The sequence below is a fragment of the Melospiza melodia genome, chromosome 7 (genome assembly GCF_035770615.1).
Source record: "Melospiza melodia melodia isolate bMelMel2 chromosome 7, bMelMel2.pri, whole genome shotgun sequence".
Lineage (NCBI taxonomy): Eukaryota > Metazoa > Chordata > Aves > Passeriformes > Passerellidae > Melospiza > Melospiza melodia.
In genome coordinates, this window is record NC_086200.1 from 30,609,004 (window position 1) to 30,636,860 (window position 27,857).

Consider the following 27,857-nt stretch of genomic DNA (forward strand, 5'->3'; position numbering starts at 1 on the left):
TTCTGTGCTGGATCTGATGGGATGGGATGATGAGGGTGTGCCCAGTGATCCCTCAGTGCTCTTTGCTCCCTTTCTCCTCCCTGCAATGCATTTTTTGAGGGACGCAGCCCCTGCTGCCAGGTGGAATTGTCCTCCCTGGGCCTTTCTGGCACCGGGGCTCCTCTTTCCAGCCTTTAGCACACAAAGCCTCCGTGCCAAACGACAGCTCTGAGCCAAGCCCCGAGCACCAAGCTCGTTTAGGAACAATTCATTAGAGGGGGGAGGATTTTTTGAATGAGGTGTTTTTCATCTGGGACAGATCCATGGAGCAGCAGCCTCCTGTGCTGCCTCCTCTGCCAAAGCCTCGGAGATGGTTTGGGTTTGTTTTATTTTTTTGTGGTGAACGATTCCAAAATGATTTTTCTCCTGTCTCAGATCAGCTCCAAGAGCTGTGAGCTCTCCCTGGAGCTGCTGGAAGGAGCGGGGGCTTTGTCAGGGATGAGTTACTGAGGGATCCTTCTGCCTCTGACTGTTGCTGCCAATGAAAAGAAATAAATAAAGCTCAATTAAGGCAAAGGCTTGGAGAACGCTTCTCCCCACGGAGCACGGGGAGGAAATTCCACTTGCAAAGGTTCTGCCCCATCCCTGGAGGTGTCCAGGTGTTGGATGGGGATGGTGGGAAGGGGTGGGACTCCATCTCGCCTTTCCCTGGGATGTTTTCAGCTGAGGTGCTTTTTAAAACAGCTTTAATTCGTTTTCCCTTGGCTGCTGCAGTGCTGCTAATTGGGAACTGGGACTATCTGACAGGATTTACATAGATTTTGAAACGGGAAGGGAGAAACTTCCAAAAATACCTCCCTTTCTAAAGGCAAAGGCAGCAGAAACTTCACGAAACCGTTTTCTTAAAATACCCTGAAAATCCGCCGTGATTGCCATGGATGGGTCCTCTCTGCCAGCGAGGTTTGCTCTGGGAAAGGAGGGATCCAAACACCCAGGGAGGGTCTGATGGCAGCGGGGCCTGTGGGTGCTGCCCGGAGCTTTCCTGGGATCCAGGGAGGCTCAGCATTAACTGGGATTGAGAGAGGCTCAGCATTCCCTGGAATTGAGGTTCAGCATTCCCTGGAACTGAGGTTCAGCATTCCCTGGAACTGAGGTTCAGCATTCCCTAGGACTGAGAGAGGCTCAGCATTAACTGGGAAACAGAGAGGATCAGCATTAACAGAGAGGCTCAGAATTCCCTGGGATTGAGGCTCAGCATTCCCTAGGATTGAGAGAGGCTCAGAATTCCTGAGATTGAGAGAGGCTCAGCATTAACTGGGAAACTGAGAGAGGCTCAGAATTAACAGAGAGGCTCAGAATTCCCTGGGATTGAGGCTCAGCACTCCCTGGGAATTGAGAGAGGCTCAGCATTAACTGGGATTGAGGTTCAGCATTCCCTGGGAAACTGAGAGAGGTTCGGCTTTCCCTTTGAACTGAGGGTCAGTTTTCCCGGGATCACAGGCTCAGCATTCCCGGGATCACAGCCTCAGATTTCCGGGGAACACAGGCTCAGATTTCCCGGGAATACAGGCTCGGCATTCCCGGGAATACAGTCTCATTTTTCCCGGGAACACAGGCTCAGATTTCCCGGGAATACAGTCTCATTTTTCCCGGGAATACAGGCTCCGTTTTGCCGGGAATAGTCTCATTTTTCCCGGGATCACAGGCTCGGCATTCCCGGGAATACAGTCTCATTTTTCCCGGGAACACAGGCTCCACATTCCCGGGATCACAGCCTCAGTTTTCCCAGGAACATAGCCTCAGATTTCCCGGGAATACAGGCTCCATTTTCCCGGGAATACAGTCTCATTTTTTCCCGGGAATACAGGCTCATTTTTCCCGGGACCGCAGGCTCAGATTTCTTTGGGAAGGTGCCGGGGCTCTGCACCCGCGGCTCCCTCCATCGCTCCCTCGCCCCTCCTGGCGCTGGTTTGGATCCCGGGCTGTGAGTGGGACCTGCCCTGGCGGGGATGAGCCCCGCGGTCTCCATTGGCACCGGCACGTCCGAGTTCCCCGGGAACGTCTGCCACGATCTCCCGTAGCCATGGAGACCCCGAAGCCGTGCACAGAAACACTTTTCCAGGCGTTTTTTTTTCCCTTTTTAATTTTTTTTTTTAATTTTTTCCCCCTCCTCTGCCATCCTCCTCGGGTCCGTGTGACTCTGCTGTGCCCACAGCAAGGGCTGGTGATTTTAAGGAATGGTGGAATTTTCTGTGGAATGCCAGGTGGGAGCCCTGGCAGGGCTTAGCCTTGCTGCCAGCTGCTCCCAGGGTCTGTGCCACCCCAGCGGGCACTTCCCCATCTCCAGCCCAAAGGATTCCATGTGGGACGGGGCTGCGAGAGCCGGGCAAAGGAGGGGTCCGGGGAGAGCTCAGAGCCCCTGGCAGGGCCTGAAGGGGCTCCAGGAGAGCTGGGGAGGGACTGGGGACAAGGGATGGAGGGAAAACAGAGCCAGCCCCTGCTCTGCCCCGCGGATGTGGAAGGCAGCGCTCCAGAGGGACGCATCCAGCCGGGAACGGTGCAGCTGCAGGGATGGGCTGGGCTGCAGGGATGCTCTGAGGGTGCCAGGAGCTCCAGGCTGGAGAGGAGCAGCAGCTCCATCGCCTCGGTCCTGTCCCTGCTGCCAGCCCGTGCTGGCCATGGGAGCATCGCCGGGATCCTCGGCAGGACGGGATGGGCACAAGCGGCAGCAATCCTGGGATTCCAAGCTGGCATTTCGAAAGGATCTTGGCCAAAAAAAACCCCCGTGGGGCCTGGATCCTTCCTGCCTGTCCCAGCACGGGGCTGCTCCAGGGTTTCCTGCCTCCCCCATGGCCCTCCTGTCCCCCACACCCCCGGGGCCGCTCCCATGGATGCCCCTGCAGCCACCTGGACCCCCCAGTCCCGTATTTTCACAGCATCCCCGTGGCTCTGCTCCTCCCTGCATCCCCGGGGTCCTCCTGCAGGACCACACCCACTGCAGCCCCCTGTCCCTGCTGCCAGGGCCGCTGCTGTCACCTCCCCGGGCGTGCCCAGCACGCTCCTTGGCATTGCCCCCACACAGCACAGCCCCTGCACCCCCAGGGACATCCCTGAAACCCTCCCAGGGTATTGCATCCCTAAATCCCCCCAGGTTACCACATCCCTAAATCCCCCAAAGGTATCGCATCCCTAAATCCCCCCAGGTTACCACATCCCTAAATCCCCCAAAGGTATCACATCCCTAAATCCCCCCAGGAACCACATCCTTAAAATCCCCCCAGGAACAACATCCCTAAATCCCCCCAGAAACCTCACCCCTAAAATCCCTCCAGGAACCACATCCCTAAATCCCCCCAAGGTATCACGTCCCTGAAATCCCCCCCAGGTTACCACATCCCTAAATCCCTGAAATCCTTCCAAGGAACCACATCCCTAAATCCCCCCAGGAACCTCATCTCTAAAATCCCTCCAAGGACCACATCCCTGGAATCCCTCCAAGGAACCACATCCCTGAAATCCCCCCAGGAACCACATCCCTGAAATCCCCACAGGTTACCACATCCCTAATATCCCCCCAGGAACCACATCCTTAAAATCCCCCCAAGGACCACATCTCTAAATACTCCAGGAACCACATCCCTGAAATCCCTCCAAGGTGTCACATCTCTAAAATCCCCCCAGGTTACCACATCCCTAAAATCCCCCACGGACCACATCCCTGAAATCCCTCCAAGGTGTCACATCCCCGCATCCCCCCACTCCACCTGCATCCCCGGCTGACCACGTCCCCCAAACCTCCCCCCGCGCCCCCCGGCCCCACACCCCGCGCACTTTTCCGCATCCCCCCGTGTTATCCCATCCCCCGCACCCCCTCCCGCCTCCTGGCAGCCGCCGCCTCCCCCCCACGCCGGTACCACACCCCCGCATCCTCCATCTCCCGCATCCTCCTCGCATCCCCCGCATCCCTCCCCGCCCTCCGCATCCCCGCACCCCGCGCATCCCTCCCCACCCCGTGTCCTCACTCCGCCCCCCCGATCGCAGCTCCCCCCGCGTTCCGCAGCCCAATCAGGGCGCCTCGGAGCAATTCAAACCCCGGCCCCGCAAGCGCCGGCGGCGGCTCCGCTCCGCTCCCGGGCCGGGCAGGCTGCGCCGTGCGGCGGCGGCGGGGCCGGTCCGGATGGGCGCGGGGAGCGGCGGGGCGGGCGCGGCCCCCGCCCGCCGCCCGGAGCGCAGGTGAGCGCGGAGGGACCGGGGGGAACCGGGGGGAACCGGGAAAGTTTGGTGGTGGAGCCGCGGGGCTGCACCGGGCACCGCCCGGCCGCGGCTCCGCAGGGGCGGTGCGGGATGCGCGGGGATCCGCTCCCGGTGCCGCTCCCGGTACACGGGTGGGCTCCTTGCGGGGATGGGGGGTCCCGAGAGCTGCGGTATCCCCGGGTCGGGGGTCTGTGACAGCCTGGGGTGGGCGGGGGAGCGGGAAAAAAAATGGGAATTTTGGAATGAATATCGCTGTTAGATAAAATCTGGGATGGGCGTGTTGGGGAAGAAGAAGTGGAAAACAAGGAATTCCCGCAGCTGCTGCAAAGCCGCTGATTTTGGGGTTCGGCTGTGGGGGAGCCAAGGGGCGGCTGCCGGAGCCCCCGAGGGCTGAGGGGGTTTGGGGGCTCTGGGAGACGGGGGAGGGCGGCTTGGGGGAAACTTTGGGATGAAGCGGAGCCGCTGTGTCCGTGCGGGAGCCGGGGGGTCCCGCAGAGCCCCGGCACAAAGGGCTGAGCCCCGGAGGAACCGGGGCCGTTCCGCTCTCAGCCCCTCGGGAGGAGCCCCGGGAGCGGCACCGGGCATTGGGGAGCTCTGGGCTGGCCGGGGCAGCGTTTGGTGCAGAGCCCCGTGTCGGACACGGGCTGGAGCTCCAGCAGGGCCGATTGAGGCGCTTTGGGACTGCCCGGACCCCGCCGCCGGCCCCTCCTTGTGCCGCTCCCGGGGCTCTGCCCGCTCCCTGCCCGGTGTCCCGGAGCCCGGCAGGGACAGGGCGATGCTCCGGCGGCTCCGGCGGTGCCCGGGCTGGGCTGAGCGCGGGACAGGAGCGGGGATGGCTCTGCTGGCCGAGCGAGGGGTGGCAGCAGGATGTGCCCGGTTGCTGTGGCAGCGCTGCCGGCAGTGCCCAGGTCCTTGGGTGAGGCTCTGGTTTTCCCTGAGCAGCCCTGGGAGGACGCCTGGGATCCGTTCGGGGTCTGTCCCCGCGGTCCCTGTGCCGGCAGGGGAAGGGAGGGAGGTGGGATCAGCCCTGAAAACCGCACGGGTGGAACCCCCGGGCTGAATCCCCCTGGAAAGGAGAAGGACAGGGCCTCAGGCTGTGCCAGGCAGCGTTTAGGCTGGAGACTGGGGGCATTTCTGCACAGAAAAGCTGCTCGAGCCCTGGCACGGTGGCACCGGGGGCGTCCCCATCCCTGCGGATGTGACACTTGGGGACGGGGGTCTGTGGTGGCCTCGAATGGGCTCGGTGATCTCGGGGGCTTTTCCAAGGTAAACAATTCCCTGGCTCCGTGCCCTGGGCCGGCTCCAGGGCCATCAGCAGCGCCTGCTGTCCCCGAACCTCCCCGCACCTGTTGCCGCCGGCCCCGGCCGGGCGCTCCCGCTGCCCCCGCGGCTCCTCCCGCTGCCGGCGGCATCTGCTCGGTGCTCGGGGGCCGGGGCAGCGTTCCCGGGGCTCCGCGGGGCTCCGCGGGCCGTGGGCAGCCCGGGCAGGCCGGGCCGGGGCTGGAGCAGCAGCAGGGCCGTGGGCGGATGCCGGAAAAGCCGAGCTGGGAGCGGCGGCCGCGGTTCGTGAGCTCCGCGCCTCCCCCGGCGCCCGCCACGGTGACAGCAGCGGTGACAGCAGCGGTGACACTCGGGCCGAGCTCTCTGGAGATGCCGAGCGTTGGTAAATCCCGAGCCGAGCTGTGGCAGCGGCTGATCCCGGCAGGAAGCGCTGCCCGGCTGGAGCTGCCTCCGAGGGCTCCCCACAAAATCAAATTGATGGATCGGAGCTCCCGGAGGGACCCCGGGGCCGTGAGGCCGAGCTGCAGCCCGGGGCGGGGCAATAAACCCGGGATTAAAGGAGTGACCGGGGATGGAAAGGGGATTGCGGGATGGGAGCGCTCCAGGGCGAGGGGCAGGGATGGAAAACTGGGATTAAAGGGGAGCTGGGGGCTGTTCCCAGCTGGAACCTGCAGGGGAGAGCTGTGGGGACCCAAAAGAGGGACCTGGAGTGGGTCTGGGATTGTGGATCCCAGTGGTGCCTGGCTGGTGGGACAGGACCAGCCTATCCCCATCCCCATTCCATTCCCCATCCCCATCCCCATCCCCATCCCATCCCCATCCCCATCCCCATTCCATCCCCATCCCCATCCCCATCCCATCCCCATCCCCATCCCAGCCGTGCCTGGGGTTGGCTCTCTCTGGAAACCACCCGGGATGCCGAGACCATTCCACAGGATCCTGTGCTGTGGGCAGGGCAGGATGCTCGGTGCAGCTGGGCTGTGCCTGAGGTGCAGAGCTGGAAGCTCCCAGCATTGGGCAGCACAGCTGAATCCATGGATTTTAACATCTTTAACATCCCCCAAGCCCTTGTGTGGCTTTCCCTCCCTGGCCTGGCAGGGCTTGGTGCCCACCAGGTCTCTACATCCCAACCAGCCAGGCAGAACCTCGTACAGGGGGGATTTTTGGAATCCAAACCTTTCTTTGGAAGCTTCTGCTGGGATTCCCTGGTCCATGGGATGGTTTGGAGCAGAGACCCCTGAGCCCACAGGAGAGCCACAGCTTTGGGGTCATGGAGAGGAGCAGAGTCCTGAGAGGCAGGGCAGGAGCTGCTGGGTGCTCTTCCAGCCTGGAATGGCTCCGGAGGCCAAGCAGGAGCTCCTGGATGCTCTTCCAGCCTGGAATGGCTCCACAGGCCGGGCTGGTGGGGTTTGGAGCAGCCTGGGGCAGTGGGAGGTGTCCCTGAGCCCATTCCATGATGCCACAGCTCCTTTGGGGTGTCCCACGTGAGCAGAGGTGGCTTTGCCGTCCCGGCCTGGCTGTCCCCGTGTTCCCACTGCCCTGGGGCTGGCCCAGGGTTTGGGAATTCAGCTGGGAAATCCCTGGATCGGCCCCGTGGAGCTGCCTGGGCTCCTCAGGGCTCCTCAGGCCGGAGATTCCAGCCCGTGGATCCCTGAATCCCCGGATCTCCCGCAGCCCCTCTGCATTGCAGGGCTGCGGGTTTGTCTTTAATTGTGCCGGGCTGTGCTAACGAAGGGATTAAGGCCTGGGAGGGCGAGCGGTGCCGGCCAAATTCCCGTCCAGATTCCCTCCCTGCTCCAAGGGCTGTTTTGTAACGCTCTCCTTTCATTCCTTCATCCCTGCCTGGAGCATCCCGCACTGGGATCCAGATCTGAGCAGCTGCTGGGGCTGGGCCACGAGTCCCCAGCACTGCTGAGGCTTCCAAGGACTGAGGGATGAGGGAGCTCCTGGATGGGATGAGGGAGCTCCTGGATGGGATCCTCAGCTGCTCCATCCTTGGGATCCTCAACTGCTCCATCCATGGGATCCTCTCCTCTCCAGGTCAGGGATGCACCGCAAAGCTCCTCCAGGGCCTGGAACCAGAGCTGCTGCCAGGGTCAGGAGATGGAGCAAACCCACGGATTGTGCAGGGCTGTGCAGGACAGGGCCATCAGGAACATTCCCTGGGAGCAGCAGGGAGGGAGCCTTGTCCCCAGGGGACCTGGTGTCCCGCCAGGCTCGGGGCAGACGCAGCCCTGGAGCAGCATCCCAGCCCAGCCCGGCTGCCAAGGTGCTTCCAGGAATGCCTGGGGCATGGCAGGGACACCAGGCAGGCGGGGATGGAGAGAGCTTGGCACCGGCCTGGCACAGAGTGTCCTGGCACAGGCGGGAGCAGCCTGGGATGCTGGAACAGGGATGGAGCCACGGAGCTGCAGCCCAGAGCAGGGGGGCACACCCTGGGCAGGATGGGGGTCCCAGCTGTGGATGGACAGAGCTGTCCCTCTGTCTGTCCCTGCCTGGCACAGAGGGAGCAGGACGGGGAAGGGTGCCAGCAGTGGGATGAGAGGATTTGGGCTGCTGGGGATGCTCCTTCCCCCCTGCTCTGCCTCTGTCCCGTTTGTGCCACTCACCAAAACCCAGACCAGACACCCCTGGGGGAGCCATGGAGGAGGTGAGAGATGGGGACGGGCCAGGGGCACCTGGACCTGCTGAGATCCAGGACCCTGCTGGGACCTGGACCCTGCTGGGATTTGGACCCTGCTGGGATTTGGACCCTGCTGGGATCTGGACCCTGCTGGATCCCCCTGGTTTTGATGGAGATTTTTGGTGATTTCGTGAATATTTCGGGGTTTTTGTGGGGATTTTTTGGGTCTGTGGCCATCCCTGCCTTCCCTAACCCCCTCCATCCCACAGCACACCCCTGGAGCACAGTGTGGGTGTGGGGTCTCAAGCAGCTCAGGGCAGCCCCTCGGATCCACCAGCAGCTCCCAGTTCCTTCCCCTGCCCGGTTTGGCCCAAATTCTGGGAACTGTGGCCAGATTTGATCAGGGCCTTCCCCGAGGGAGGCAGCAATGGGATCCCCCTGCAGCCCCTGAGCCTGGATAAAATCCCGGGGAGTTCTCAGCATGGGAACGGCATCATCGATTTCCCGGAGCTGAGCCCTGGCCCTGCCATCGATCTGCATTTTTATCAGCATTTTTATCAGCTCATCTCGGTGACTGAGAGGCTCTGGCACTGCGGGGAGGAGGAGGAGGGAGAGAGGAGGAAAAGGGAGAGAGAGAGAGAGAGAGAGAGGGAGGGAGGGAGGGAGGGAGGGAGGGAGGGAGGGAGGGAGGAAGGAAGGAAGGAAGGAAGGAAGGAAGGAAGGAAGGAAGGAAGGAAGGAAGGAAGGAAGGAAGGAAGGAAGGAAGGAAGGAAGGAAGGAAGGAAGGAAGGAAGGAAGGAAGGAAGGAAGGAAGGAAGGAAGGAAGGAAGGAAGGAAGGAAGGAAGGAAGGAAGGAAGGAAGGAAGGAAGGAAGGAAGGAAGGAAGGAAGGAAGGAAGGAAGGAAGGAAGGAAGGAAGGAAGGAAGGAAGGAAGGAAGGAAGGAAGGAAGGAAGGAAGGAAGGAAGGAAGGAAGGAAGGAAGGAAGGAAGGAAGGAAGGAAGGAAGGAAGGAAGGAAGGAAGGAAGGAAGGAAGGAAGGAAGAAGGAAGGAAAGGAAGGAAGGAAGGAAGGAAGGAAGGAAGGAAGGAAGGAAGGAAGGAAGGAAGGAAGGAAGGAAGGAAGGAAGGAAGGAAGGAAGGAAGGAAGGAAGGAAGGAAGGAAGGAAGGAAGGAAGGAAGGAAGGAAGGAAGGAAGGAAGGAAGGAAGGAAGGAAGGAAGGAAGGAAGGAAGGAAGGAAGGAAGGAAGGAAGGAAGGAAGGAAGGAAGGAAGGAAGGAAGGAAGGAAGGAAGGAAGGAAGGAAGGAAGGAAGGAAGGAAGGAAGGAAGGAAGGAAGGAAGGAAGGAAGGAAGGAAGGAAGGAAGGAAGGAAGGAAGGAAGGAAGGAAGGAAGGAAGGAAGGAAGGAAGGAAGGAAGGAAGGAAGGAAGGAAGGAAGGAAATCACGGAGCACTTGGCATTAGATGTTTAGATTTGGATTTGCAGGTTTTTAGGGGTTTTCTCACAGAGCCTCGGATGCTGCTCCGGGTGTTGCTGCACGTGGAGGGCGGCTCCAAACAGCGCCTCCGACCCAGGAGTGATTAAAAATCCTTTAATTGCAGAGCCGGAGTTCTTGGGAGCTGAGTCTTTGCCCATTTGCTCAATAATTCATGGCAGAGCCCGGTAATTAAATGCTAAAGACCCGATTTGCCTGGCATTGTTTGCAGTTCCATTGCTGCTTGAATGCAAGAAATTACCGAGTCATTTAATTGGTAATTAAAAGTAATGATTGCTTCCCGTGCTCCAGGAATTACTCAGCATTTCTGGGGTTGTTTGCACACAGCAGAAACGCCCTCCCTGCTTTTCCAGGCTGAATTCCTGTGAATTTATCCCTGGGTTGGTGCTGGGGGGGAGCCTCGTGCTGCCCCATCCCCTTTCAATGGCTCATAAAAAGCAGGAAAAATGCGAATTAACACAAAATGAGAAAACTCCTGGGTTTGATCCCATTCCAGGCTCTCCCACTGCCCTATGGCCTTGCACGGGCGGGTTTGGGGGGATTTGGGAATGTCCAGGCGCTTTTGGGGCTGGGTTTGGGTCCTTGGATAAGGAAATGTGGGGCTGCGTTTATAAATAATCCACAATTCCCGACAGGAGCAAATCGGGATCTGCTCCCGGGGAGCAGCAGGACAAGGGGGAAGCTGTGCCAGGGGGGGTTTAAATTGGATATTGGGAAAATTCCTTCGTGGAAAAAGGATTGTCAGGGTGAAGGGCCGGGGGGTGGGATGGGATGGGATGAGAATGGCACTGGGATGGACTGGGAGTGGCATTTGGATGGGAATGGCACTGGGATGGGATGGGAATGACACTGAGATGGGATGCGAGTGGCCCTGGGATGAACTGGAGTGACACTGGGATGGGCTGGGAATGGCGCTGGAATGGGTTGGGATTGGCACTGGGATGGACTGGGAATGGCACTGGGATGGGATGGGATGGGAATGGCACTGGGATGAGCTGAGAATGGCGCTGGGATGGGTTGGGAGTGGCGCTGGGATGGATTGGGAGTGGCTTTTAGGGCACTCCAGGAGCCTTGCCCAGGTTTTGATCCCCAGGCACAGATCCTGGAGTTTTCAGCGTCCCCACATTTGCTGCGTTGACAAAACCCTGAATTTCCTCCCCCTGGGGCTCAGAGACCCCAACCCCGATGGAAACATCCCCTGAACTGTGCAGGGCCCTGGGGGGAGCTGGGAACCCCTCTCAGGGCTGGAGCTGACGCTTCCCAGAGCCTCAGGGAGCGCTGCCCCATCCTCAGACTGGGATTGCAATTCCCAGGTTTGGGACAGGGAATAATTTCATTTTTGTGCAGAGCCGTGGAGCTGAGCGTGTTCCATGCACAACTCCAGGCACGGATAACCTTTGCTTATTCCCAGCCTGGAGTTACCCTGGGCTGGGTTTTTGCTGCCTAAGCCCTTCCAGCTGCCCTTTCCTGCTCTGATTCCCAAATCACCAGCTCTGGAGGCACCTCGGAGCCAGAATGTGAATTAATAATGTGCTAAGAAAATAAAGACACTTCAACAGCCTTTAAATCAAGGGGAACAGCCTGTTAAAGGCTTTGGACAAATCCCATTACTTTGTGTGCAGTTTTAGGGCTGGCAGGAATAAATCTCCGGGCAATTTATGGATGGTGACAAATTTCTTTCAGGAGGAAAGAATCCCATGGGGGGATGCTCCTGGTTATCCAGAGATTCTCCGAGGAGTTGTGGAGTTATTGATGTGTCCCACTGGGAGTGACAACAAAATTTGTGGCCTCTGGGTCACCTGGGTTGGCATCAAAATCCATTTTGGGAGGCTGGGATGCTCCTCCCTGGGGCTGGGGTGGCAGGAGCAGAGCAGGAGAGGACAGGGATGGGAGTTTCCTGTTGTTGGTGGAGGGGACAGGGATTGGGAGTTTCCTGTTGTTGGTGCATGGCCAGGAAGGAGGGATCAGGGAATTTGGGGGCTCTGGAGCTGCTGGAGCCTCTCCTGGGGTGGCTGCAGGGACCTGGAGCCTGTTGGTGTCCCCAGAGCTCCCTGTCCCCTCTCGTCCCATTTTCGGTGTCACAAACCTCTCTAAGTTAACCAGGAAAATCTGGTTTTGACGGAAACCTGTAGGAATTTGGTTGGGATTGTCCACAGCCATGGATTGCCCCGGCTGCAGCCCCCAGTTCCTGTCTCAGGGCTCCCTGGGAATTGGGGTTCCGTCCCTGGAAACTCCTGCTCCAGAAATTTCTCTTTTCCCCTTTGGAACATCCAAAGGAGCAGGATCACCCTCGTGGGCTCTCCTCAGTGGTTCAGGGGAGCTGCAGGGCTGGGGTTCTGTGCAGGGAGCAGCTCAGGTGTGACACATCCCTCACCTGTTCTGGGGTTCTGTGCAGGGCTGGGGTTCTGTGCAGGGAGCAGCTCAGGTGTGACACGTCCCTCACCTGTTCTGGGGTCCTGTGCAGGGAGCAGCTCGGGTGTGACACGTCCCTCACCTGTCCTGGGGTCCTGTGCAGGGAGCAGCTCAGGTGTGACACATCCCTCATCTGTCCTGGGGTTCTGTGCAGGGAGCAGCTCGGGTGTGACACGTCCCTCACCTGTCCCGCAGGGCTCTGCAGGGCTGGGCTTGGCTCGGCAAGGGGCAGCGAGCTGGAATTCTCTGCTTGAGCAGGGGAGCCTGGAGAGGACAGGACAGGACAGGACAGGACAATCCCTCAGTGTCACCAGGAGTGTTGGGAATGAGGTCTCAGACCTCGGGAAGGGGCTTTGGGCCCCCTCAGTGCTGCCCAGGAGGGGAGTTTTGGGAGGGCTTTGGTGTCACCCAGAATAATTCTGGAATTGGATAAAACCTCCATGGCTGTAGGGCCCAACCATCCCCAGCCCTGCCAAGGCCACCCCTGTCCCCAAGTGTCACATCCCCACTGATTTCAACCCCTGCAGGAATGGGAATCCAGCCTGTCCACCCTTTCCATGGGGAAATTTCTCCTCCTGCAGCCACCCAGGCTCCCAATAAGCCCAAGGTGATTTTCTTTCATTTCCATTGGCAGTGAAATCCAGCCTGCCATGGCTGGGAGCTGCAGGAAGCACAAATGGTTTTCCCCCAGCCACGGGCAATGCTTTTTTTTTTTGGGTTTTTTTTTTCACCTGGAACTGGAGCAGCCAAGTGTGGGATTGTCCTCCAAGCAGGAACAGTCACTCGGTGCCACAGGGCTGTACCCAGAGCAGCCACTGCAGGTTCCACAGATCCCTTTGTCAGCACTAAAAAGGGCTCAGATCCTGCTGGAGGCTTCTGGCATTTCATGGGGGAGCTCAGATTAGAGGAACACTGGGATTTTCCTCTCCCCAAAATGCAGGGCTGAGCGTGGGACAAGGCAAAGGCTGAACCTCATTTCATTGCCCAGCAGGAACCTGCTCCTTCCCCCAAAGCCCAGATCCCCCTGAGGCTGCAGCTCCAAAGCTGGCTCTGAGGCAGGGCTGGGGTTGATATTCCTGAGTGCCAGAATGCCTGAATATTCCTGAATCCCTGTGCCTCGGGGCACCTCTGTCCCCAGCTCCCCCCTGAGACCATCCAGCTTTTTGTGCTGTAGGATGAACAATTCCTCAGCACGAGGATCCCTTCCAGCTCTGAGAGCCTTCCAAGGAGAGAGGGCAGAGGGGGAAGCTCCACACAGCAATTCCCACGGCCAGGGGCTCTTTGTCAAGGACTTTGGGAGAGGCAGAGGAATTTTGGGATGAAAGTCTTGAAATTAAACTGGAATTAAAGCCACAAATCCCAGAATGGCTTCAGCTGGGAGGGATCTCAAAGGTCTTCCAGTCCCACCCCTGTCCCAGGGTGCTCCAAGCCCTGTCCAGCCTCACCATGGATGGATGGATGATGGATGGATGGATGGATGGATGGATGGATGGATGGATGGATGGATGGATGGATGGATGGATGGATGATGGATGGATGATGGATGGATGGATGGATGGATGGATGGATGGATGGATGGATGGATGGAGGGAGGGATGGATGGATGGATGGATGGATGGATGGATGGATGGATGGATGGATGGATGATGGATCCATGGAGGGATGGATGGATGATGGATCCATGGATGGATGGATGGATGATGGATGGATGGATGGATGATGGATGGATGGATGGATGATGGATGGATGGATGGATGGATGGATGGATGGATGGATGGATGATGGATGGATGGATGATGGATGGATGGATGGATGGATGGATGGATGGATGGATGGATGGATGATGGATGGATGGAGGGATGGATGGATGGATGGATGGATGGATGGATGATGGATGATGGATGGATGGATGGATGGATGGATGGATGGATGGATGGATGGAGGGATGGATGGATGGATGATGGATGGATGGATGGAGGGATGGATGGATGGATGGATGATGGATGGATGGATGGATGGATGGATGGATGGATGGATGGATGGATGATGGATGGATGGATGGATGGATGATGGATCCATGGAGGGATGGATGGATGATGGATCCATGGATGGATGGATGGATGGATGGATGGATGATGGATGGATGGATGGATGATGGATCCATGGATGCATGCATGGATGGATGGAGAGGGAATCTCTGAGCACCTTGCCCATGTTTTGACTTTGGGGACAGGGACAGAGGATGGATTTCTCCAGAGGGACTCTGGGAACTGCCAGGGCAGCCTCACCAGGCCCCTGTGGCTCTTCCAGGAGCAGGTGGGGAGGAGACCTTCAGGAACTGTCCATCCATACGAGCAGAGCAATTTTAATTTGCCCCTGCTGAGCTGCCCTGTGCCCCGGGCACCAAGCGTTCCCTGCGCTGCTGGAGTGTGGAAAACTCCCCGTGGGCACCTCCCAGGAACCCAAACTCCATCAGCACCGAGCCTGGCAGAGCAGGAAAGCTCAACTCCAGCCATTCCCATGGAATTCTCCCTGTGGGAAGGGGACAGCGGAGCTGCAGCAATTTCCATCCCAAAAAGCTGCATCCCTGCGGATCCTGGGGAGGGGGAATGTGCCCAGGTGTGACCCCAGCGTGTCCCTGAGGCTGATCCTGCTCTGAGTGCCGTGAACAGGGGGGGCAGTGCCAGCCTGGGAATCCTGGAGCATCCCTGGACACGCTGGGGACAGTCCTGGATCCCGGGGGCACAGGGGTGCAGGAGCTTCCCGGGGATCAAAGCAGGAATTTTGGGATGCAGGAGCTCCCCGTGGGATCAGAGGGTTTTTTTGGGGATGCAGGAGCTTCCCGGGTGTCCCAGAAGATTTTTAGGGATGCAGGAGCTTCCTGTGGGATCACAGGGGGGTTTTTTGGGATGCAGGTGCTTTCCAGGGGATCAGAGCAGGATTTTTTGGGATGCAGGAGCTCTCCGTGTGATCACAGAGAATTTTTTGGGATGCAGGTGCTCCCCGTGAGATCACAGGGAATTTTGGGGGATCGCAGGGAGGTTTTCGGGATCACGGGGAATTTTTGGGGATCGCAGGGAGGTTTTTGGGATCACAGGGAGGTTTTGGGGCTCACAGGGAATTTTTTGGGATCACAGGGAATTTTTTGGGATCGCAGGGAGGTTTTCGGGATCATGGGGAATTTTTGGGGCTCACAGGGAATTTTTGGGGATCACAGGGAGGTTTTTGGGATGCAGGCGCTCCCCGTGTGATCACAGGGAATTTTTGGGGATCACAGGGAGGTTTTGGGGATCACGGGGAATTTTTGGGGATCGCAGGGAGGTTTTTGGGATCACAGGGAGGTTTGGGGGCTCACAGGGAATTTTTGGGGATCGCAGGGAGGTTTTCGGGATCGCAGGGAATTTTTTGGGGATCACAGTGAATTTTTGGGGATCACGGGGAATTTTTGGGGATCGCAAGGAGGTTTTTGGGATCACAGGGAGGTTTTGGGGCTCACAGGGAATCTTTGGGGATCGCAGGGAGGTTTTTGGTATGCAGGCGCTCCCCGTGAGATCACAGGGAATTTTTGGGGATCGCAGGGAGGTTTTTGGGATCACAGGGAGGTTTTGGGGCTCACAGGGAATTTTTGGGGATCGCAGGGAGGTTTTTGGGATGGCGGGGATGCGGAGCCGGGGCGGGGGCGCAGCTCAGCCCCGCAGCCCGAGCACTCCCACGGTCTGGCTCTCCCGGGCAGGCGCCTCAGGAAACTTGCCCGGCTCCGATCGCTGCGCTCCACCTTTTATTCTAATGGGCTCCGCATCGCCATAGGAACCCGAGCCCGCCCGGGCGGCAGCGAGCGCCGCCGCTCCCGGGGCCGGGCACGGCCGGGGATGGATGCGGGAGCCCGGGGCAGCCGCCAGGTACCGACCCGGGGGCACCGGGACCCCCAGCCCTGCCCGGCCGGGGGGAGCCGGGAAATGCCCCAGGAGGGTGGGGGGAGAGGGCAGGGAGCCGGGTTTGGGGTGGGAACAGCTTTTCCTGGGGTTGGGTGGGTTTGGGTGAAGGGTCCTTGGCTGGGTCGGGGGTCTCAGAGGTTGGGATTTGGGGTGGGAACAGCCTTTCATGGGGTTTGGTTTGGGTGAAGGGTGCTTGACTGGGTCGGGGGCCTCAGGGGTTGGGATTTGGGGTGGGAACAGCCTTTCATGGGGTTTGGTTTGGGTGAAGGGTCCTTGGCTGGGTCGGGGGCCTCAGGGATTGGGATTTGGGGTGGGAACAGCCTTTCATGGGGTTGGATCGGTTTGGGAGGAGGGTGCTTGGCTGGGTCGGGGGTCTCAGGGGTTGGGATTTGGGGTGGGAACAGCCTTTCATGGGGTTTGGTTTGGGTGAAGGGTCCTTGGCTGGGTTGGGGGCCTCAGGGATTGGGATTTGGGGTGGGAACAGCCTTTCATGGGGTTTGGTTTGGGAGAAGGGTGCTTGGCTGGGTCGGGGGTCTCAGAGGTTGGGATTTGGGCAAATCCATCCCTGCGTGGCTGGCGCTGGGCTGAGCCTCCCCCATGGCTGCTCCTGGAGGGGATGGGACATCCCAGACACTCCGCGGGGCTGATCCACGGGATCTCCCTGGATCCAGGCTCCATCTGCCCCACGCTGCTGGGTCCGGGCAGGATTCCAGCCTGGGAGAGGGGCTGGAGCCCTCCCGTCATCCACAGGATGCTCCAGCAGGGCTGGAGAGGTCCTGGGAGCAGGTTTGGCATGTGAGGGGACACCAGACATCCGAGGGATCCTGACGAGGCTCGGGATCCTCCCTGGGCACAGTGCAGACCCTCCTGCATCCCTTTGTCCATGGCATGGAGAGGGGATGGGATGGGAGGGAGCCCCTGAACGCTTCTGGATGCTCGGGAAGGGCTGGCACTGCCTGGTTCTGGCTTTTCCTCCTCCTCCAGGCTGGGATGGATCTGCTGGAGAGTCGGGAACAGCCAGGCTGGAGGTGCAGGGGGGGCTCAGCATCCCTGGGCATGGACAGGGTGGGGAGAAGGGTCCGACCCTAGCAGGGAATAACGGGGAGGCTGGGAAGGGGAGGTGGACCCCAGTGGGTCCCAGTGGACCCCAGTGGACCCCAGTGGGTCTCAGTGGATCCCAGTGGACCCCAGTGGGTCCCAGTGGATCCCAGTGGGTCTCAGTGGATCTCAGTGGACCCCAGTGGGTCCCAGTGGATCCCAGTGGGTCTCAGTGGATCTCAGTGGACCCCAGTGGGTCCCAGTGGATCCCAGTGGGTCTCAGTGGATCTCAGTGGACCCCAGTGGGTCCCAGTGGGTCTCAGTGGGTCTCAGTGGATCCCAGTGGATCCCAGTGGATCCCAGTGGGTCCCAGTGGACTCCAGTGGATCCCAGTGGATCCCAATGGATGGGATTCCTGCCATGGGGAGCACCTTTACTCCTGCTGGGCCTGGCACAGGGCAGAGGAGCAGCCCTGAGCTGGGGCAGGAGCAGATCGCAGGGGTGACACAGCTTCGGGATTCACAGCAAGGGGACACAGGAAAATCAGGATTCTCCCAGCCCTGTAAAACGGGAGAACAGCCCTGTGCCCTGCAGGAGCCTCACACCCCGCTTTGGCCGGGGCCAGCTCCGTGCCCAGGGCTCGGATCCTGCTGGGAGTTCAGGATTCCCTGGCACAGCCCCTGGATGAGCTCCAGAGGCTGCCAGGCCCCGTCCCAGCAGCTGCATTTACTGAAAAAGGCAATGCAGGGATTGCAGCTGCTCCAGGGCGGGCAGCAGCGTGTCCAGAGAGGGGCACGGAGCCGCCTCTATCCGTCTGTCCTGCTGGACACGACACCAGGACCCGCTGCTGAGGAGGTGAAGGGAAGGAGGGAGGGACCCCCATGGCCCTGACAGTGAAGCCTTTCCCCACCTTTGAGGAGTTCAGGCACCAAAAATCGCGGAAAAAACATTCCAGGGAGATTCTCCAGTGCTTCTCCCATGAGCAAGATGAGGGTGGGGAAGTGGTTTAAGGGAAAAGGGGAGATTTGGGGTGGTGGTTTTAAGGGAAAAGAGGGGAGATTTGGGGTAATGGTTTTAAGGGAAAAGAGGGGAGATTTGGGGTGATGGTTTTAAGGGAAAAGGGGAGATTTGGGGTGGGAATGGTTTTAAGGGAAAAGAGCAAGATGAGGATGGGGAAGTGGTTTAAGGGAAGAGGGGAGATTTGGAGTAATGGTTAAGGGAAAAGGGGAGATTTGGGGTAATGGTTTTACTGGAAAAGAGGGGAGATTTGGGGTAATGGTTTTAAGGGAAAAGAGGGGAGATTTGGGGTAATGGTTTTAAGGGAAAAGAGGGGAGATTTGGGGTGGTGGTTTTAAGGGAAAAGAAGGGAGATTTGGGGTAATGGTTTTAAGAGAAAAGAGGGGAGATTTGGGGTGATGGTTTTAAGGGAAAAGGGGAGATTTGGGGTGGGAATGGTTTTAAGGGAAAAGAGCAAGATGAGGATGGGGAAGAAGTTTAAGGGAAGAGGGGAAATTTGGGGTAACGGTTTTACTGGAAAAGAGGGGAGATTTGGGGTAATGGTTTTACTGGAAAAGAGGGGAGATTTGGGGCAATGGTTTTAAGGGAAAAGAGGGAGATTTGGGGTAATGGTTTTAAGGGAAAAGAGCAAGATGAGGGTGGGAAGTGGTTTAAGGGAAGAGGGGAGATTTGGGGTGATGGTTTTAAGGGAAAAGAGGGGAGATTTGGGGGAGTGGTTTTAAGGGAAAAGAGGGGAGATTTGGGGTAATGGTTTTAAGAGAAAAGAGGGGAGATTTGGGGTAATGGTTTTAAGGGAAAAGAAGGGAGATTTGGGGTAATGGTTTTAAGAGAAAAGAGGGGAGATTCGGGGTGGAATGAGGCAGGAATTTGTTAGGATGAGGGCGGGGAGGGGTGGGATGGAATTCCCATCCCTGGAGTTGCCCCAGGCTGGGGTTTGGAGCAGCTTTGGGCACTGGAAGGTGCCAGGGCTGGCCCTGGATGGGCTTCAAGGTCCTTCCAACCCAAACCTGGATATGGTGCCCTCCATCCCACCTGGATCACACCCAGATCCTGCCTGGCTCCGCGCTGACTCCCTCCTTTGTTCGCAATAAGCATCTCATTAGATATTCCCCGTTCCCAAATTAACATTTAATTCGTGCCTCGTTCCCAGAAAAAACCTGGGCGCAGCCTCCTGGAATTGTTGACAGTGATCCTGTTCCTTTGTGAGCTCTGTCCCTATTAAGCAATTTCCTCGCCTGTGTCTTTTGAGTTACTAAGGGAACAGGAATAAAATCTTAATAAAACTCCATCAACCGTTCCTGAAATAACAGCAGCTCCTCGGAGGGGCCTGAGCAAGGGATGGGGCTCTGCTCCAAATTCCCAGGAAATCCAGAGCACAGAGTCAGGGGTGGGGTGAGTTGGAGGGCTCAAAGCTCATCCAATTCCACCCAATTCCACCCAATTTCACCACCCCAGGGTGCTCCAGCCACAGCTGCTCTGGGAGCCCCCACTGATGAAAAGGCAGCAAATCCCAAAAGGGAATAAATCCTTTATTTGCAGGATAAATAATATTAAATATAAATAATATATAAATTGCAGAAATAATATATTTTGTATTAGTAATATAGAAATATATATAGAAAATAAAATAAAAATATTAAATATAAACAAACACATTAATATTAATATATTAATAATATATAAATAATACCAGGGTTAGCAATTAGCAGGAATTTTTCTCTTTTGTCCTGACTGTGCCTGATCCTCCCTGGATTTGGGACCTGAGCCATTGGGCATCTCCAGATCCAGGATTTATTGCTGTCCTGAGCACCACCAAGGGGAATTTTTCAACCAAATATATCCATGGGAAGCACGGAGAGAGGTTTAGGCTTGGTTTAGGATATTGGGGGAATTCCTCCGTGGAAAGGGGTGGAATCCCCATTCCTGGGGGGGTTTAAAATCTTGTGGATGTGGCACCTGGGGACAGGGTCAGTGGTGGCCTTGGGATTGGTCTGCCTTGCCCTTCCCCATGGATATTGGACATTAAATATTAGATATTGGATATTAAATATTGGATATTGGATGTTGGATATTGAATATTGGGTATTAAATATTGGATACTGGATATTAAATACTGGGTGCTGGATATTGGATATGGGATGTTGAATATTGGATTTTGGAGATTGGGTATCGCTGCCAGGGGGGAGCAGGGGATGTTCCTGAGCTCTCCCAGGGAGATTTTGGGGGTTTTTTTCCTGGAGCCTGAATTCAGGCTCCAGGATGCTGCAAGGGGATATTGGGGTGGATATTCCAGGGCCGATGGTGCGGATATTTCAGGGATATTGATGTGGATATTCCGGAGACTTTGGTGTGGATATTCCAGGGCTGATGGTGTGAATATCCCAGGGCGGATGGTGTGGATGTTGAAGGGATGATGGTGTGGATGTTGAAGGGATGATGGTGTGGATGTTGCAGGGGGGATGGTGAGGATGTTGCAGGGATATTGATGTGGATATTCCAGGGATATTGATGTGGATGCTCCAGAGACTTTGGTGTGAATATTCCAGGGTGGATGGTGAGGATGTTGCAGGGATATTGATGTGGATGCTCCCGAGACTTTGGTGAGGATGTTGCAGGGGGATGGTGTGGATGTTCTCCTGAGGGGGTGGTGTCAATGTTCTCCCAGAGAGGATGACGTGGATGTTTTCCCGGGGAGGTTGTCATGGATGTTCTCCCAGGAATGTTGGTGTGGATATTGCAGGAATATTGATGTGGATATGCCAGGAATATTGATGTGGATGTTCCAGGGACTTTGGTGTGGATATTGCAGTGACATTGATGTGGATATTCCATGGATATTGATGTGGATATTCTAGGGAGGTTGGTGTGGATATTGCAGGGAGATTGGTGTGGATATTCCAGGGAGGTTGGTGTGGATATTCCAGGGAGGTTGATGTGGATATTCTGGGGATGTTGGTGTGAATATTCCTTGGATATTGGTGTGGATATTCCAGGGACTTCGGTGTGGATATTTGGGGATATTGATGTGGACATGCCAGGGACTTTGTTGTGGATATTCCATGGATATTGGCGTGGATATTGCAGGGACATCGGTGTGGATATTGCTGTGGATATTTCATGGATATTGGTGTGGATATTGCAGGGACATTGGGGTGGATATTCCATGGATATTGGTGTGGATATTGCAGGGACTTTGGTGTGGATATTCCATGGATATTGGTGTGGATATTGCAGGGACATTGGTGTGGATATTCCATGGATATTGGTGTGGATATTCCGGGGACTTTGGTGTGGATTTCTCCTGTGCGAGCTCCCCCGGTGCTGGGAATTCCAGAGGCGTCCCGGGATGTGCTGCTGCGCTCCCTGCAGTGGCCACAGCCCCTGTTTGTAACCCTGTCCCTGTTCTCTCTGTCCCAAAGCCCTGGAGAGCCGGAGCCCAGCGCGGTGACGGGGCCCTGTGGGCACAGCCTGGCCCTGCTCCTGTCCCCACGCAGCTGCAGCCAGGTGGGTGCCCCTGTTCCTCGGGAATCAGCTCCCCCTGTCCTTGTTGGGTCCAGGCCTCCCTGAGCAGCCCCTGTGTCCTTTTTGGTGGGGATCCCCTGGGATTTGGGCTTCCAACACCAGCCTGGGCCTCTCCGGGGATTGCTGGGCATTCATGGCCAGAGGAGCAGCCCCTGCACCAGTGCCTGGAGCTGCCCACCCGTGCCTTGTGCCCTCACCAGTGGCTTGCCAGGAAATCCAGAGCTCCCTGAGCACCTCCTGATCCTGTTGCTGCATCCCGTGGCTGGTTCCTCCTCCCCAGCCATCCCTGCTTTCCCCACATCCCATTCCTTCTCCTCCACCATCTGTTTTTCCACATCCAATCCCTCCTCCCTCACCATCCCTGCTTCCCCCACACTCAATTCCTCCTCCCTCACCATCTCTGCTTTCCTCGTGGCCAATTCCTCCTCCCTCACCGTCTCTGCTTTCCTCGTGGCCAATTCCTCCTCCCTCACCGTCTCTCCATGCCCGTACCCATTCCCTGCTCCCTCACCAGCTCTGTTTTTCCCTCCAGGAGCTCTGGGCTCTCCCAGGAGCCGATCCCGAGGGTTTCCCCATGGAATAGGCGCTTTTCCAGGTGCCTGGGCACACGAGAAGCTGAAGTTGGTCGCCCCGGGGCACCCGAACCCGCCGTGCCCTGGAGCCCCCGGCCTCTGCCATGAATGATGCATCCACCATGGATTATGAACTGCTCTCCCCGTCCCTGGTGGAGCACCCCGCCGGCGCCGCGGGCATGGATGCCGAGCAGAAAACTGTCTTTGCCTTCGTCATCTTCCTCCTGGTGTTCCTGGTGATGCTGATGGTGCGCTGCTTCCGCATCCTGCTGGACCCCTACAGCCGCATGCCCGCCTCCTCCTGGACGGACCACAAGGAGGGCTTGGAGCGGGGCCAGTTCGACTACGCCCTGGTGTGAGGGGAGCCCGGGCCGAGCTCCAGCCCCGCTGCCCCTCCATCCATCCATCCATCCATCCATCCATCCATCCATCCATCCATCCATCCATCCATCCATCCATCCATCCATCCATCCATCCATCCATCCATCCTTCCCTCCTTCCCTCCCTCCCTCTGCAGGGATGCTCCGGGCCGGGGGGGGGGCGAGCAGGGGGTCCGGCCCCAGGGAGGTTTTCTAGGCGTTTCTCTCTTTTCTAAGCACTTTTCATTTCTCTCGGCAGCCCGTGGGACGCTGCGGGTGGGACAGGGGGGCTGGACGGGGACCCCGGTGCCCCCCGTGCCCCCGGGCACCGCGGACGGGGCATGGCGGGACCTGCCCTCGGCCCGCGGGGCCCCCGGGCTGGGCTGGGCTCTGCCCGGTGCCAGGCCCGAGCTTTGACCCCCGCCGCCCCCCGTGAGTGCCCCCGTGGTCCAGTGCGTGTCCGTGTGTCCTGTAGCTGAGCCGTGTCCGTCAGGGGTTTCTCGGCACCGGCGCCCAGTGCTGGCTTTGTTCCTCCTCTGTGCCACTCCCGAGCCCCCCAAAAGCGAGGGGAGGCTGGAGACCCCCCCTGTGCAGCCCCCCTTGGGCTCCAGCCCTGTCCGTGCCCAGCTGGTGACAACGGAGCCTGGGGACACCAGGACGGGTCAGGGCTCCCCAAAACACCCGGGAGAGGCTCCTGGGCCATCCCTGCCGGGGTGTCCGGCCCTCCCCGGGCTCTCCGGGGCTCTGCAAGTGGCCCAGGGGCTGCCAAGGGCCGTGGTGGGCAGCGGGAGGGTCCTGCCAAGGAATTTGGGCCAGGGGGGAGGGAGAACCTCGCCCCCCTCCATGGAAATGAAGGGATTTGGAAATGAAGGGATTTGGAAATGAAGGGATTTGGAAATAAAGCAGCACCGTGCCGACCCCAGCCGGCTCCTGCTCCGCTCTGTGCTGCGTGCCGGGAGGGGAACGGGACCCTCCAAAACCCTGGGGGCAGGAGGAGGAGGAGGAGGAAAAGGAGGAGGAAGAGCGAGGGGTCATTGTGGATACTGCAGGAGTGGCCACCAGGTCACTCTGTCCCCAGGGCATGGGGACCCAGCCCGGCCACCTCCTGTCCCAGCACGGTCCGGCACGAATCCCCGCTCACGCACGGAGCTGTTCCGGGACATTCTGCGGCTGTCCGAGCCCCTGTTTGCCCCTGCCCGGGTCTGTCCCCTATGTCCGGGTCTGTCCCCTCTCTCCGGGTCTGTCCCCTCTGTCCGGTGCTGTCCCCTCTGCCCGGTGCTGTCCCCTCTGTCCGGTTCTGTCCCCTCTCTCCGGTGCTGTCCCCGCTCCCTGCCGGCCCCGGGTGCCGCAGTCCCGCCCGCCCTCTGCTGGCACCGGGAAGAGCTTCCAAAAACCGGGAATATCGGCCTGGAAGGAGCGTCTGGGCTGGACCACATCGGCCCGACCCCGGCCGAGCCGCCCGGTGCCACCCGTGCCATGGCAGGGACACCTCCCACTGCTCCAGCCTGGCCTCGGCACTGCCGGGGATCCACAGCTGCTCCGGGAATTCCATCCCGTTCCCTCCCAGCCAGGAATTCCTTCCCAATACCCACCCAAATTCCCCAGTTTGGTCCAGTTTGAGGCAGTTCCCTGCGTCCTGTCCCTCCATCCTTGTCGCCAGCCCCTCTCCTGGAGCCCCTTTAGGCTCTGAGCTCTTCCCCAGAGCCTTCTCCAGGCTGGACAATCCCAATTCCATCTCCAAAGAAAGGTCCAGGCTGGGAGCTCCCAATCTGTGCCCCACACAAAGACACAGCTCCAATTAACCCAAAATAATTTTATTGTTGCCGTTGCTTCTGATACAAAAAAGGAATTCCACAAAGAGCCACCTCTCTGTGCGGGACAAGGGGCACAGGTTTGGGGTTTCAACACTTCCCCCCGAAAAAACCAACCAGCAAGAAATGTCAATATAAAACAAATTAAAAAAAAAAAAAAAAACAAAAACAAAAAAAAAACGAACCAAAACACCACACCAAAGAGGAGGAGAGGAAACCTTGAGCTTTGAGACTTTGGCTCAACACACGCACACAAACCCAGCTCTGCTAATTTATTATTATTATTATTAATACTTTTTGGATTTTGGTTTTTCTTTTTTTCTTTCTTTTTTTTTAAAAAAAGCACCTGTTGGAAAAAAAACAAACCAAAAATAATAATTAAAAAAAAAAAAAAACCAAAAAAAACAATCCCAAACATCAGGCCACCCATCCTGTCACAAGCTCTGGGACTCTTGTAAAATCCAGAGTCTGGAGCTGCTTTGAAGAGTTTTCAAGTTTGCCTGGAGCCCCGATACAGTAAACACACACATCCCCCGCCCCAGAGAAATTCCCACCCCTCCAAAAAAACGTAAAGCTACAGGAAAATGCACTCCTGACAGCACCGAGCCAGCATTGCTTTGGTGGTTTTCCATAAATATGGGAGGGTGGATGGATGGACACAGTGCAGAACGCTGGCCAGGAACCAGCACCCAGGAGCTGTGAGCACCTTGGACTGGGGATGAGGCAGCTCCTGGGAATGAGCACCTTTATCCCGGGAATGAGCACCTTTTATCCCGGGAATCAGCACCTTTTATCGTGGGAATGAGCCTCTTTTATCCCGGGAAGGAGCCTCTTTTATCCTGGGAATCAGCACCATTTATCACGGGAATGAGCACCCTAATTACAGGAATCAGCACCTTCTATCTTGGGAATCAGCACCTTTATCCCAGGAATGAGCACCTTTATCCTGGGAATGAGCATCTTAATCACAGGAATCAGCGCCTTTATCCCGGGAATGAGCAGATCCTCAGCTGGGAGTGTCCTGGATAAGGGGGAGAGGTGGGAGCAGAGGGAGGGGAGTCCCTGCTCAGGAGTTTGGACTCTTTGGCTTTTGGGAGCTTTGTGAGCTGTGGCTCGGGCTTGGTCCCCAGAGCAGAGCATCCCCAGAGGTGCTGATTCCATAGGGACATTCCCCATGGCTGATCCCACAGGGACAGTCCCCATGGCTGTCCTGGTGGTGGCTGATCCCACAGGGACATCCCCATGGCTGTCCTGGTGGTGGCTGATCCTAGCAGGACATCCTCCATGGCTGTCCCAGCAGGTGCTGATCCCACAGGGACATTTCCCACGGCTGATCCTAGTAGGACATCCCCATGGCTGTCCTGGTGGTGGCTGACCCTACAAGGACAGTTCCTGTGGAGGCTGATCCCACAAGGACAGGTCCTGTTGGTGGCTGATCCTACAAGGACAGTTCCCATGGCTGTCCTGGTGGTGGCTGATCCTACAGGGACAGTTCCTGTGGAGGCTGATCCTACAAGGACAGGTCCTGGTGGAGGCTGATCCTACAAGGACAGTTCCTGTGGTGGCTGATCCTAGCAGGACATCCTCCATGGCTGTCCCAGCAGGTGCTGATCCCACAGGGACATTTCCCATGGCTGATCCTAGCAGGACATTCTCCATGGATGTCCTGGTGGTGGCTGATCCTACAAGGACAGTTCCTGTGTAGGCTGATCCTACAAGGACAGGTCCTGGTGGTGGCTGACCCTACAAGGACAGTTCCTGTGGTGGCTGATCCTAGCAGGACATCCTCCATGGCTGTCCCAGCAGGTGCTGATCCCACAGGGACATTTCCCATGGCTGATCCTAGCAGGACATTCTCCATGCATGTCCTGGTGGTGGCTGATCCTACAAGGACAGTTCCTGTGTAGGCTGATCCTACAAGGACAGGTCCTGGTGGTGGCTGACCCTACAAGGACAGTTCCTGTGGTGGCTGATCCCACAGGGACATTTCCCATGGCTGTCCTGGTGGTGGCTGATCCTACAAGGACAGTTCCCATGGCTGTCCTGGTGGTGGCTGATCCTACAAGGACAGTTCCCATGGCTGTCCTGGTGGTGGCTGACCCTACAAGGACAGTTCCTGTGGTGGCTGATCCCACAGGGACATCCCCATGCTGTCCCAGCGGTGGCGGTGGCGGTGGCAGGAGAGGATCCCGTCGTTGTTGCCGGGGTGGGTGGCGAGGGGCAGGGCTGCGCTGTCGGGTGGGACTGGGGGGGGGTCTCTGGTGGCTTTAGTAGAGCTGGAGCTGCAGCTTCATCCTCAGTGCCTGGCCCAGCTCCCCCGCCAAGTAGTCGAGGTGGTTGTCGGCCTCGAGTTTGTGCAGTTCCCGCCGGCGGGGCAGGCCCACGCTGACGATCTCCAGCACGTAGGTGCCCGGCAGGATTTTCTTGCGGCCCAGGTGCAGGAAGCTGAGCCCGTCCCTGTGGTGGATGCGGAACAGCCCCTCCTCGTTGCCCTGGGCGATGGCGTAGCGCACGCGGTTCTCCAGCGGCTCCAGGGCCGGAAGAAGCTCCAGGATGTGCTCCTTGTGCGCCAGCTCCGACAGGTTCAGCGCCATGGACAGCGGCGCCTCCACGTCCATGCTGGCCAGGTTCACCTCGTGATCCTGCTGGGAGCAGCAAAATTAACACACCAACAGCACAAAAACAAGACAGAGGAGTCCTGACTCTCTTTGAATAAAGGGAGAACCGTGCTGGCCAGGTTCACAGTGGCGTGATCCTGCTGGGAGCAGCAAAATTAACACACCAACAGCACGGGTTTGTGCCCAAAAACAAGACAGGGGAGTCGCTGGGGTAACGGGATCCACTCCAGGCCCTGTTCCTGAAGGGATCCAGCCCCTGCCTTGCCCCAGCCCCTCCAGATGCCCCGGCTTCCTCACCTGGTGCCTCTCCGTGCCGTTGACGCTGCGCCGCTGCCGGCCCCTCTTGGGGTACCCGTTGATCTTGCACTCGTAGCACGTCTCGGGGGACAGCAGGTTGTCCTCATCCTCCTCCTGGGGCGCAGGCAGGTAGGGACCCTTCCCAAACCCCAAGCCAGAAATGCAGTGGCTGGTGGCAGGAGAGCAGAGGGAATCCGTGAACCCAACGGGAACGTTCAGCACTCCCGGGTTCCCCGTGTGGGAGGGAAACGCCCAGAGGGCCACGCGTGGACGTGCCTTACCCCTGTCCTGCTCTGAAGTACCCGCCGGGGCAGCCGCACAGGTACCCCCCGTCCGTGTTGGAGCAGCCGTAGCTGCAGGGGCTGCCCCCGGCCGAGCACTCGTCCACGTCCTGGCAGCCCCCGAAGGCCTGGTCGAAGTCGAAGCCCGAGGGACACACGCACTTGAAGCTGCCCAGGGTGTTGTAGCAGGAGGCAGAGCCGCAGGCAGAGGGGCTGGAGCACTCGTTCTCATCTGCAGGGAGACACGGAGGGGGAAAATGGGGGAGTCAGGGAGTCACAGAGCCGTGGGGTGTCACCCATGGGTGCAGGGTGCAGCCCATGGGTGCAGGGTGCATCCCACGGGGACACGGTGCATCCCAGGGGTACA

At 58.1% G+C, this 27,857-nt stretch overlaps 2 protein-coding genes across 3 annotated transcripts in view; one reads left to right on the top strand and one right to left on the bottom strand.

Annotated features, from left to right (window-relative positions):
* The first annotated feature begins 4,170 nt into the window (after nt 1-4,170).
* On the top strand, nt 4,171-23,405 carry CTXN1 (cortexin 1). 2 transcript variants are annotated; one of them, XM_063161153.1, is made up of 3 exons: nt 4,171-4,212; nt 21,450-21,534; nt 22,085-23,405. In XM_063161153.1, exon 3 carries the CDS (start codon nt 22,229-22,231, stop codon nt 22,481-22,483), a length of 255 nt encoding a protein of 84 aa, XP_063017223.1. In that variant the 5' UTR covers nt 4,171-4,212; nt 21,450-21,534; nt 22,085-22,228; the 3' UTR covers nt 22,484-23,405. The 2 variants fall into 2 exon arrangements, with proteins under 2 accessions (XP_063017223.1, XP_063017222.1); XM_063161152.1 differs by lacking the exon at nt 4,171-4,212 and adding an exon at nt 15,837-15,939.
* A 3,156-nt stretch (nt 23,406-26,561) lies between these two features.
* LOC134420563 (fibrillin-2-like) overlaps nt 26,562-27,857 on the bottom strand; it is a 69,239-nt gene continuing 67,943 nt past the window's right edge. Inside the window, exons 62-64 of the mRNA XM_063160719.1 lie at nt 27,491-27,722; nt 27,210-27,378; nt 26,562-26,936 (exon numbers count right to left, since the gene is read on the bottom strand). Of these exons, the coding sequence (XP_063016789.1) occupies nt 26,562-26,936; nt 27,210-27,378; nt 27,491-27,722 (776 nt within the window). The remainder of the gene's footprint in view (nt 26,937-27,209; nt 27,379-27,490; nt 27,723-27,857) is intronic.